Source organism: Mya arenaria, chromosome 8 (assembly GCF_026914265.1).
Source record: "Mya arenaria isolate MELC-2E11 chromosome 8, ASM2691426v1".
Taxonomy (NCBI): Eukaryota; Metazoa; Mollusca; class Bivalvia; order Myida; family Myidae; genus Mya; species Mya arenaria.
The window spans coordinates 28053811-28067046 of NC_069129.1; the positions used below are offsets into that span (position 1 = coordinate 28053811).

A 13236-nucleotide genomic window follows, 5' to 3' on the forward strand; every position below is an offset into this window, starting at 1 on the left:
CGATTGCCAGCCAATAAAGCAAATATATATTGACACTTGGACAATGATAGAAATGCCATTTTTGGATGACCATACTTTCATCTATATTGAATTTCAATACATAAGAGTACATGACGTATGCTTATTAAAACTAATTATGTGAGAAAACTGCTCCCAAAACATTTAGAAGTCATTTATACATACAATAAAAAAACCTGAAATAACCTTCATCTTACAAATTGATAGCGTTATCAGTCGTTTTTCAAGGGAACTTAACCACAAAATGCTGAATGCAACACTATCCTATAACGTATAAAATATCAGATAGTAATGACATTTTTACAATTAACAAATTATGTGAAAACTGATAAAATGAAATTTTTGATATATGAAAAAGAAAATAATCTTTCTGACAGCTAGGTTGCTCAATTTGAAATGTTATGAAGTAATAAGCTATTATTTTTGGCAGTTGTGTGAAAATGTTATAAAGTTTTGCGATAAACAAATTAATTTACAATTCAAGATGCAGACTTGCATGGCGACCATTATATCATGTTTGACTTCTGACATGAATAATAGTCACTATTTCATAAAACATTACAAACTTTTTTTTATCTAAGGACAATTAGATGTACAATCTGGTTTGTCTGGACATCAGGTGAAGATATATTATTTTTTGGCCTTGAAAGATGGCAAACCCCCACATTTAATTTCAGGTCTGAAATCCTTTGAAGTAAAGAACAAAAATGTGTACAAACAAACTATATACAGTTGTATATATAAAATCTTTCTCAAATTAAACCAAAGTTATATAGGATCAGGCCTAAACAAGAACATTTGATTCAAGTTACCTGACCCTACCAACGAAATCGGCATCAGTACCATACTATTTTTATAGTTATTTGGTATTTTTTTTATTAAGTCTGTGTTTAATATGTAGTTTTAAAACCTTTAAAGCTTTATACTAAAGATAACTTGAACACTATTCTCCAATGATGACAACCAAATCTTTTTTTTTGGCCTCACCATGCATGGAAATGCAAAATTATAACCACTGTCTCAATAAAATGGCAAGCTTTTTTGTACATTAGATAACATTTAAATTTTTATACAGAAGAAAAAAATTAACTGCCTCAAGAATAATACATTTTGAATTTTATATAGCTGTTTAATAACATAAATGATAGATATTATGTATGGCACATAATTATTATGACCTACTGACAGTACTGTATATCAGTATGACCTACTTAAAATAAGAATATGCATAACAGCATTTGAAATAAGCTCCAGGGCTTTTATGGGTCATGCCTGGTTATTTACTAACAAAACTAGTCAGGTAAGCGTTTTCTCAATGTGGAGATTTGAAGTAACATGTCATATATATTTGTTAAATTCAAAGTGTCCATGTACTCGGACTATTCTGCCTGGTACAAAAATGGGACATTAACGTGACATGAATCTTTTTTTACCCAATGCTTAACACCGCCTGAGGCTGTCATGGGAATCGTGGCTAAGGACATTATAACTCCTGATTCAACAACTTGAGCATTGAATCTAAACGTATGCGGCTATCAATACATATATACTATATTCTTTGCTTTTTTCGGTCCTTTTTGGGGCCAAAATTCGGCTCCATTCCCCTCCTGAAAAAAAAAAAAAAATCCCCACCCTAGCTAACCCCCCCCCCCCCCAAAAAACTTTTGAAAACCTTTGATCTTTAAACATTTAGCAAATGTAGCAATATACATAGTGCCTTTCATGAATATGTCAATAGGTTTGTCGAATAAAAGGTCTAAAAACAAGTTGAACATAATTTGAGTAGTTTTTCCCTTTTTGCCAAAACAACACTATTCACAATACTTACAACTAGAACATATTTTTAAAGGGGCTGTACTCCGTATGATGAAACAGCGAAAAAAAGAGAAAATTGTTGAAAACTAACATAAACTTGGTATTGATGTGTACAATGCATTGAAACTTACCAACTGAAGGACCACATAGTTTACAATTAATTTATTTTTTGCAGTTTCTTCGTATTTTTCCATTAAAAAAAGATTACTAGGTATGTCTACCTAGTAGAATTCATTCCTATAATGCGTGATTGGCTAGTCGATATATCACATGATATGACCATGTTAGGTATATAGCTTAAATATTCCTTCTGTTTAGGGTAAGCCTTTGTAGCACAGTGGATACAACACTGGTCTAAAATTTTGGCAGCACCGATTCGAAGCCGGTCTCCGACTTGATTTTTTTGTTTTACATTTTGGTATTTTTTTTTACAGTTATGATATCAAAGAGTAAAACATTTTATTAAATAATTGTCTTGTTACAGAAAAAAAACGGTTTTTTGGTGCCAATCTGGTGTACAGTCCCTTTAAATACATTATTCAATCTACCATGGGCCCATGTAATGCAAATTTTATCTTTTATAGCTCCATTTTCCACTGTTGATTTGTTGTTTATTTGATCTGCTTATATATCCTATTGCATGAAGGACTTTGTTTAAAAAATAATAATTAAGATTCTTAAGTTTCGAAGCTAATGTTTTCTTTAAAATAAGATCATTGCTAATAATCATTTCACTGAATTTAAACCTTAAAATTTGTCTAATTCTCCTCAAAAACAAGCCTTTCGCCCGGAAATCAATAGGACGCCATAACCACAACAGCGTTGTTTTTTTTTGCTTAATAAATCTGCTTTTTGTTGGATCTAATTTCCAATTTCATGCATTAAAACAAAACATGTCTGTCTCTGAAAATGGTTAGATTTCAGAAATCAGAAGTGAAAAAAATAATGTTCGTATGCAATCAATTATTTCATTCTTTTATTTACTTAGTGTCTGCTCATCAGACCTAGCCAATGAGAATGCTTGATGGATTCTGATTATATCATTTGGAAAACCTCTCAAGAAAACGATCGCAAAAGTTTCATTTGAATACTCATTAACGGTTATTTAACAGTTCATATATGTGCAGTGGCTAATACAGAGACTTGTGCGCCAACACTAGTCAAACCAATAATAATGTAACAGAAACAAACCTTTGTCGGAAATTGAGTGACTGAGGGGATTAATCTTGACTTGAGTTAGAATATGCCTACAAACAAAGTTTCATCATAATTGGGTAATATTAATAGTAGTTATAGTCTGCACAAGATACTAACCTTTTATTTTTTATGTTAAAGGGGCATAACTTTGGGAGTTACTGATGCAATTTACCCCCAAGATTAAATGTAAAAGGGACATTTATTTACTCACACTTTCACCAAGTTTCATCATGATTGGATAATAAATATGTAAGTTTATAATTATCTCCACAAGACAAAATCACACTACTTTTTAATGCAAAAGGGGCATAACTCTTGACTTACTGATGGGGTTAACCCCCAAGATCGAACGTAACCAAGACATTCTACCCACGGACACTGTCACCAAGTTTATCATGATTGGATGATAAATAGTTATTCACTGCACCAGGTTTGCAGATGTGGTCACCAACCCCATAAGTTATATTTCAAGAACAAAAATGACATTGTAGCTTTAGCAAGAACACCAAGCCATTAATTATTTAGTTAGAAAGTCTCAAAGAATAAGAGAGATTGATACTTTGTGCAGTTTGAAAATGGAAATAATTGCTGTGTTTTCACAAAAGTTTTTGTTAGAACCTTTTTCCATTTTAATTATAAACCAGCACTTCCTTCATGTTCCATCATTTATCTAAAAAAATAATTGCCTGAGATAATGTGCTCGGAGATATTTTAACCTAATTTTTCCCAGATATTAAGCAATTATTTTTGCTCAGGTTGAAAAACACTTAAGGAAAATCGAATTACATAATAGTGCGTTAAAATATCTTGAAACTAAGCCAATGATCTCATGAATGTTTTAATATTAACTATTTTGAAACATGACCGAGAAATCTAATGGCTCAAATTTAGTTTAATGATTGATAAAAATAATGTATCATCATTAAAAAGATGACTATGAAAAAACAGACATGAATAATTAATTTGTAATTTTGTAAAAAAATGACATGCAAGTATAATGAATCCTTAACATAAAAACTATCATTGAACTGGTTATAAATGCGGACCATTTCTGTAAAAAATTGAGATGAACAATATGCAAGCATCCTTATTTTCATGGTATGTAAAAAAACTGCAATATATTCTGTGCCAGTTTTTGTACAACAAAAAAAATCCACAATGAATATATCCGCTTGCGTAATGATAATATATAACTAGTGTTATCTTCAGGGAGCAATGAGGAAAGGATGGGCTTTCAAACATGACATAAGAATTCAAAGAATTTTGAATCAGAAAACATTTGGATTATTTGAACACAAAGATGATTCAAGTTTATAAAACTAGAAAAAATAGTAAATTAGTGTTCATGGCCAAGTTGCATTAATTTTGGGGTTGTTGGTTGTGTCAGCAAAACCTTGCGCAAAAACTTAAGTATTTAACATTCAATCGTGATGAAACTTGGTGACGGTGTTTGTAGACATAATGTCTCTGTTATGTTCAATCTGGTTTGATGCAAAACATTCAACCATTTTTTTTGTTATTTTCTTCTGAAGTTACGAGCTAAACCTTATTGGCGATCTTAAATCATATTAATGATGGATGTTTGGTAGGTGTTCTCCCTCCTCACGAAGTCATCCCAGCCATTAATGCATGTAAGTTTAGTTGAGTTACAGGTCACCAAGCTGAACATGTGCAGTGGGTTTTTTTGGGCCCCATTCCCCTGCTAAAAAAGTATATATTTTTTCCCTACCAGTTTAAAAAAATCCCCCAAAAAGTTGATGTTGTTTTTCGTTGTTGTTTTTTAGGAGCCTTGACCTCTAAAGTGGAAAATAACATTGAAGCAGTCTGCGAAATAACCCATGTGCCCGATGCCCGGGGCAAGTAAAAATCCCGCCGGGCAAGTAAAAAATCGTATTTGCTTGCCCGATCGGGCAAGTGAAAAAAGAGAACGAAATCGTTTATCCGAAAATCAACAAACAAAGTAAATACACTAAATTTGATGACGTATTACTCGACTTTGTAAAAGTCGCTAAATTTGATGACGTTTTACGCGGTCTGTATCGACTGGTACACTTACTCCGCAGTCCGAATCAATAGACGCTTATAACTATGCATATAAAATTGAAAGCCGATTGGACGCTTGATTTAAACCAGTCCGATGCAAGCGTTTCAAAGACGAAGGTCATAGATCAGAAAATGTCATTTTTGAGATATGTTCCTGGTGCTAAACCAGGAAAGAAACGTCCTGTACCCAAAGATAATGCCAACATCTCTCTTCTTTTGTCATTTAGAGAATGAATAAAACAACTTTGATGTGATCTTTGCTTTATATTTTATTTGAAATTTATTCGGGCAAGTGAAAATTGGTCCGGGCAAGTTAAAATGCCAGGGAGATGCCCGAAAGGGCAAGTTCATCTGAAAAGTTATTTCGCAGACTGTTGAAGTGGGTTGTCTTCATGTACATTGCACTTTATAGTTTCCAAAATGATTGTCTCAATAAACAAAACTCACAATAATAATAAAAAATCATGGCATTATACCTTTTTCCTGAGGCTTAGGTAGATTTCGTAAGGGTTTGGCACTTTTTCCGTGGACCCGCAGCTACTGTACAGATCTGGGCTTTCCGGATGTTCGCAGTCTGAGCGTTTCAGTTTTCGTTTGCGGGGATGTATGCAATTCTCCTCATCTTCTTTTACCGGTCGATTATTTAACATGGTGATCGGCGATTCCGATGGTGAGATGCTGGAATCGACGCCATCTGTGGAAACGGACAAAATACAATATTTTGTTCATGATTCACCAAATTACTGTCATAAATGACTCACATGGTGCCAATAATGCAGAATTTAAAGCCTGTAAACAAACTATGTGTTAGTTTATAAAATTAATTTCGTGTGACCTTCCTTAGTACAATAGGGTAGTGGGTTATAGAAATGCAAGAAATAAAATGTTGCCAAATAAAATGTTAAATTTAAATGACATGAAGTAAAATTTAAATGATTAACATTAAAATGTTATTTCAGGTCATCTTACTGTCTTAGGATACTACCTCATTGGCAACACAAACTCCCCCCCCCCCCCCCCCCCCATTATTTGTGCATCCTGATTAGTTGAGGCACGCCATTGTATAGGACAAATATGGTAATAAGATAATACCAGTCATCGGGATAAATAAGTATACAGTGCTATATTGCATGAAAACAGCATTACCGAATATGCAAAATTTCAATTAGATTTATATCTAGGCAATCAAAGATGCCAATATTGTACTTATAAATTAATTGAATTTGCTCTTAACATTTTTTAGATTGATTTCCAATAATATACTGTATTCACAAAGGTTATGAAATGTATGACTTTTCAAATTGCTTATTGACACTTTAAGAACACTAGGGCTGTCAAATATTGTTCAAAACCCCAACAGTGAACTGTATTATTGAAAGAATATTTCAAAAAGTTTTTTTCTTTTAGGTTGATATTTAAGCACATTTACTATCATTGATTTTAAGACCATCAAACAAGAAAAATGAAAATGTATTTCAAGGAAGAATTTTAAATATTTTACAATATATGACAGCCTACTTTTACCAGATCGAAATGTGATTTCCAAATTGTTTGTGCTTTTTCTAATTTAAATATATGCCAAATATTTTACCAGGCCTACTCAAAGCTTATCCAAACGAGTTGCTGCGTTATAACAACTTTCACGAACTCTGCACCATTACATTTAGACACTAAATAAGAGTTCAGCCATTAGACGGACAAGCCCAAAGTTAAACATGGATTTAGAAATTCAAACAAGCCAAGCCTATAATGTCAAAACTCGCAATGTTAAAGTCATTGGGTGGGGTCTCAGTAAAATATTTTAAGATAACGAACATTCGATATAATCGAAATACAAAACATTTCAAACTAAACTCATTTGCAAAAAAGTTTGAAATAACCAGAACATTGAGATAACTGAGTTTTGACATAGTGAGCTTCGACTTTATAATAATTTCTGAACTCTGCCATGACTGCTGTTGACAACAACACTAGCAGTACAAAGGATCACTTTGACCTTGACCCTGTTTTCTTTGAAACTGAAAATAGCTATAAATATAATCATTGCCAATTGTAACTATCAAATACATATATAGCAAAATGAACATCTAAAGGCAGCGAGATTTTATTCAGTGTAAGCCAGACCTAATCTGGAGATAACGCATTTCCTGTTCAGGTGAGCTAAAAATTATGGTCAGAAATGCTAAACCAACTTTTAAATATTTTCAACTAATCTGTTTGGAAGCCAGGCTATAAAATATCTGTCTGCATGATCTGTGTTATTGTGTGGGAAAAAACTGCATCTGTTTTTCATAACACATTTCCCCACGGGGTTTACTTTAATGGCATAGTCGATTTCATCCAAGGTGAAAACATGCCTGAGTGAAATCGTATACACCAGAGGCTTTTACATCAAACATTAGTTGTCCTAGTTCGCTCAAATATCTCTTTTATGATTTATTAATCGGGAAGTAAAATTGAAAATACAATTATATAACTGTGGTAGAAATAAGCACCAGCTTGCAAGCCCTTCTAGGTAATTTTAGCAAACCCGGAAATAATTTTAAAAGTCTAGGCTAGACTGGTAAAATTATTTCCGGGTTTGCTAAAATTCTGGATTTCATAGAAGCTTAAGGCATTGTTGAAAGCTGATGTTTTAGCTAGAGATTTATGGATGGGTACATGACCCTGTCCTTTTTGGAAGCACCCTACTGCAATCATGGAGACAAGCATGGGCACCCTTCTGCCTTCTTAGAATTTATTGATAAAGTCACTGTCAAATTTTGCATTTGTTTTGATTAAAGCTTATATTAAATATGATAAAAAATTCATACAAACTTATCATATTTAACAGTTGAAACCTGTATTTATTCAACTTGACCCTCCCTAACATTTTCTGTCAACTTCATAATGTTCAGGTTCTTCACAGCCAGTATATATATTTATGTGCCCTTGTTTGACCCTCTTCTGTAGAACCACACCCTTCTTGTTAAATCCAGTCATCGAAATTACACTTTTGAATGAACAACCCCGACTTCTTATCTATTGCTTGGCATCAAATTTTTGAACACGCTCTGCTATATAAAATTCAGTATATAAGCAAGCCCGGAAGACATTTAACCAGTGCAGGGCTTGCGGGCTTGTGTTTATTTCGACCACTGTGAATCTGGCAAAAATAAAAAATGGTTTGTTTAGGGTTACCCCTTATTCAAAAACAGGTTTATGTTTATAAGGCTTTATAAGAATGTTATTGTCATCATTGGAGAATGGTGTTAAAGTAACATTCTGTATAAAGCTTTAAAGGTTTTAAACTCCATATAAAAACACACACTTTTTTTTTTTAACAACTGATGAAACCCCGGTAGTATCGGCGCCAATTTCGTAGGTTGGGTCCGGTAACCTGAACCAAATGTGTTTTTTTAGGCCTCTGGCTAAAACCCTAATTCAGTACAAGTTTAACTCTACATTAAACATGGTTTTCAGGTTCAGATATAATAAATCATTGCGTAGATTTTAAATGATATGTATACAAAAGAAACATTCTCATTTTTCGTTTTCATATACTTTTTTGTAATTTTCATGCATTTTGTGAAGTTGCCGATACATGAAAGTTAAATATTCATAATGTCACGAAAAATTTAAATTTGGTATTACAATCTTTCTAAAATAAATAAATATAGAACATGTTTTGTTATACTACCAAATATCAACTACAAACATAACCTACATTATCTGGCGAAGGCAAAAAACTTGAACATAAACATTAACAAAACATAATGTACCGAGATGATGGGAATTATATTCTTCTAAAGAATTTTTCTAAAAACTGTTAAATACGTTGACAACAAAATGCAAATTGATCCGAAAAAAGCAGAAAGGAATGTTAACACCAAATAAATGCTAATTTTTAAAAGCCTCTGGCTAATAAATATCATCAGTGTATTTTCTTACGCAAATAAGAATGTAAATAAGCCCATTACATTAGTTTGAAATGAGGTAACATTAAAAAGCGTGTGCGCTTGAATTCAGTTATGATTTTAAGAATAATCAAATGCAATTCCTGTTGTACATTTTTCTGAAATATTCTAACATTTGAGACCTCTATATGATTCTTGCTTTCAAATTAGTTTTTTTCCCGAATTGATAGCAATACTTCCAGTTCATAAAAAGAAGCACAGTTGAATATGCATATTAAAGGGACTAGACACCAGATGATACAATAGCAAAAAAAAAAAAATTGTCAAAAACTATATCCTTGTGTAGAACACAATGAATCTGACTTAAAAATAGCATCGGTATATATAAACAGATATGATTTGAACTGGGAACCAATAAAGCACCATTTTTAAACTGAGATGAGACAGCAACACTATTGATGAGCTTATTCTTTTAATCACATAAAGTGATGTATTATCGGCCTCCTACTGGCTCGCATTGACAGTTCTGTTTTGAGGTTAACAGTATTTGCCGATTTTTGGACCATCTGGTGTCTAGTCCCTTTAACACTTGTTACATGTGAACTGTAGTTAAAAAAAAGTAAATTAAAATGGTCAGCAAGGTTTTATATAACTTGAAATGTTGCATGGTGTAGACGACACCAAGGCTATGACAATACGCTGATACATTTTCTCGACAATCAACCAGCTTAACATTTGCTTAAGTTAAAACTTACTATTTTTCTCTAATTTATCTGGTGGCCGCTCGGTAGGTTTCTCCTGAGGTTTTATGGGTTTGGTTGGTCTCGTCTCTGTTGACGAAAGTTGTTGAGATCGTACCGTACTACGTAACACGCGCTGGGGTGCGTCACCTTTTCGACCCTCTCTATTTTCCGATTGAGACTTACTATCACATTTTCCAGACTCTGAAACACTTTCATCAAAGTTGTTATCCTGAATTTGATCGGTCTTTTCATCAGTATTATCCAAGAGGGCACTACCTGTATCACATGAATCTACATCCATTGGAATATTTTCACTCACTTCATTCAACACACCATTTCTATCATTAACACTTCCGATTGATATTTTTGAACGTGAATCACAATTTACAGAATTAAAAGAATTTAAATCCATGCTATTACTCGTAACTTGGTTCGATATCAATGGTTGTGAATTTATCGAAATTTGGACGTGATTAGCAAGTTTTAATTCCGAAGGGTTCTCATTGGTTGGGTCATTTTCACCAGACTGGTTTTGGTAAGGGTTAATCACATAGGGCAAGGCAGATTTAACGTTTGTTACAACGATCTTGAGTCTTTCGTTTGCCTCCGGAGATGTGGTTGGGGCTTGAGATTTTGGCGGGATTATGATTTTTAACGGCGGAACTTTAGGAGATGAGGGACGGGAATCGCGACTATCGCGATCAGTTCGAGAAGGTGAGCAAGGGGAGGTAACTTCTGGCTTAACTTGAACTTGACTGTCCGACTCAACACAAACACCATTGATGACAGTGGGTGATTCTGTCGAACAGACAGTAGTCACTGATGATGATGGAGTCGTGTTTGAGTTAGAAGTGTTTGTCAAGGTGGGAGAAGTAGATGAAAGCACATTTGAGGCATTTATCACATCAGCACTAGTGACGTTCGTTTGAGAAACAGGTGGGGACACACTACTTGAAGTCACTGACTGAGAACAAATTACAGTATTTTCTAAATTCGTATCCTGAGGGGGCGTACTAAAACTAGAGTTTTGTTCCACTGTTGTCGAAGACACACTGGACTGATCTATTACATCTATCGCAGAAGAGGACACAGACTCATTTTCACCATCATGAGAATTTGTTAATTGTTCATCTGGGGTTTCAGATTTGTATAAGGAATTTACCCTACTATTAGAAGTATCAATTTCCAAATCTGGAAGTTCAAGGGAATCCTCACTTTGTGAGTTTATATCCTCAAACTGACGTTGTGAGCTAGGCTTGAACGGCAAAGTGCCGAATGTTTTAAGACTGCTAAATCCATCTTGTTTATCATTAGAAGTACTCACGTTGGATAAAAACGGTAAAAGATCACTACTTCTTGAATTTTCGTTCAAGTCTTTTTCGGGACATATTTCTTTTGTCGATGAAAAATCCGTATTTAGATTTGGAACCATGATTCTCTGCTTCATATCAAAATCTAAGCTTTCCTCCTCTGGCATCGTAATTTTAACACGATGGCTTGAAAAGTGAGTCACATGACTTGATTGTGCGAACCCTAATAGATCACTGCTATCGACGCTAGATGCCGGGCTATCGTCAGGAGAAAACATTGGGTCTGTATCAGACACCGACATATTCGTCACGCTGTAAGTTGTGTCCCTTGACTTCTGATGGCCAATGTGGTCTCGATGGAATTTGAGACATAATCGAGGCGAGGAAAGTTTTCCGTCGGGCGATTTCGGCATTCCGCTTGACATACGTCGACTCGAAAATGACCCACTTCGACTATTCGGGTGATTCGAATCTGAAAATAGAAATCCCAATAAATACCCGTTGACTATGATATAAATTTCATAATAACATCAAATAAAATTTACAACTGTAAAGCAAACTTTAGATAAAAAAAACCCATCTTAATATGCACAGCTCGAGGTCATTTACGTTAACTGATATATGTTTTGCCAAAAGGAACAACAAATTGACGATAATTGTAACCAAAATACCTTCTTATAATTATCATCATTAAACCAAAACAGTCACAACACAAGGTATGGCAATGTTAAGTTTTAATTGCCATAAATTATACACACATGACATGGGCTTTCAAAAAACAATGTGGATGAGAAACAGACTGCATGGAGTATGTTTCAAAAGGTTTTTAACTCAGTAACAGTTATTTTTTTACACAAAAAAGGAATGAAATTGATTTAACAACAAGCAGTCATTTTTAAGAATGTAAACAAGGCAAAAGCATTAATGTCATCCAAAGAATAACCAGCAAGACAGACTTTTTTTAATTTTCATCGGCTATTTATTTCAGGCCATTTAAAAAATGTAAGTATATGAGTATGAATATTTTTTTTCCGAGGAGTGATTTCATTATTGAATAACAAAAAAAAGACATCCACCCCTGCTTGACCTTCAGCTAAATCTCCCACTACTAATTCCATAATGCAAGTAACATTTTCTTTAAATTACAACAGGATAAAAACAATTTCCCGTTTTTCTCCCAAGTTTTTTTCATCCAAATTACATGACTCTTGGTTTTACTAGCTGACATGAAGAACACAAGCTGGCTTGAAACTGAAACATCATTAAACTACTGACCCCTAGCTACCGGCCTTGACAACAGCTCATTAGTACAGCACAGCGACGCTGACCCTCGGCTAGTAATTTAAAACTGTCAACTGTGTCATACAACCGGTCTGAAACCTTAACAGATGTGACATTTTGTGTGCTTTTCAATATGAACGAGGAGTATTTTTTAGATATATTATAAAATTGTAACAAAGGCATTGAAAGCAGGATTCAGAGTGGGTGGGGCAGGGGGGTGTTGCTGGAGGATGCAGGGGGTTGGGGGGGTCAATATGGTAGAGTATTGATGTATCTTTTTTGTACATAAATTACACCAGAAATGTACCATTTATGACTAAAATTAGCCAAATGATCTTAGAGGATGACTCCAAGACCCCTGTGCAATGCCATGTTTACAGCCTATTTTCAGGAATCCTGGGGGCGGGGACGCATAATCAGCTCCTCTATTGTCTAATTCTGGAACCGCCCCTGAATGCCATTACACTCAACTGTCACTTTTTTTTTATCAATTGATGAAGGGCTATGACTCAACTTGCATTATGGCCAAAGTTATAGGCCTTGACTCAGATATTCATCAAACATCTATGATCTTAAGTCATTTCTTAACTTAAGTTGAATTCTTAAATTTTTATAGTCAAATAAAAGAAATGTATCAGTGATTTTAGATTAAAAAGTATGTTTATTCAAAAACACCAATAACAAATTAAGCATATCAGATAGTATTTAGTTTTTTTTCTATCAATTAACCAGTGAGATACTTTAAGTAGGGAAATGACTTAAGTTTGGAAACTAAACATAGGGAAATGACTTAAGTTTGGAAACTAAACATAGGGAAATGACTAAAGTTAGGAAACCTAACATAGGGAAATGACTTAAGTTTGGAAACTTAACATAGGGAAATGACTAAAGTTAGGAAACCTAACATAGGGAAATGATGATTTAAGTTAGGAA

The 13236-nt window shown here is 33.9% G+C and overlaps 1 protein-coding gene across 3 annotated transcripts in view; it reads right to left on the bottom strand.

Moving 5' to 3' along the window:
• LOC128242886 (ankyrin repeat domain-containing protein 12-like) overlaps positions 1 to 13236 on the bottom strand; it is a 70616-nt gene that overhangs the window by 12607 nt on the left and 44773 nt on the right. For all 3 annotated transcript variants that reach the window (XM_052960288.1, XM_052960287.1, XM_052960286.1), the window contains exons 8-9: positions 9725 to 11494; positions 5550 to 5767 (exon numbers count right to left, since the gene is read on the bottom strand). In XM_052960288.1, coding sequence (XP_052816248.1) covers positions 5550 to 5767; positions 9725 to 11494 — 1988 coding nt within the window. The remainder of the gene's footprint in view (positions 1 to 5549; positions 5768 to 9724; positions 11495 to 13236) is intronic.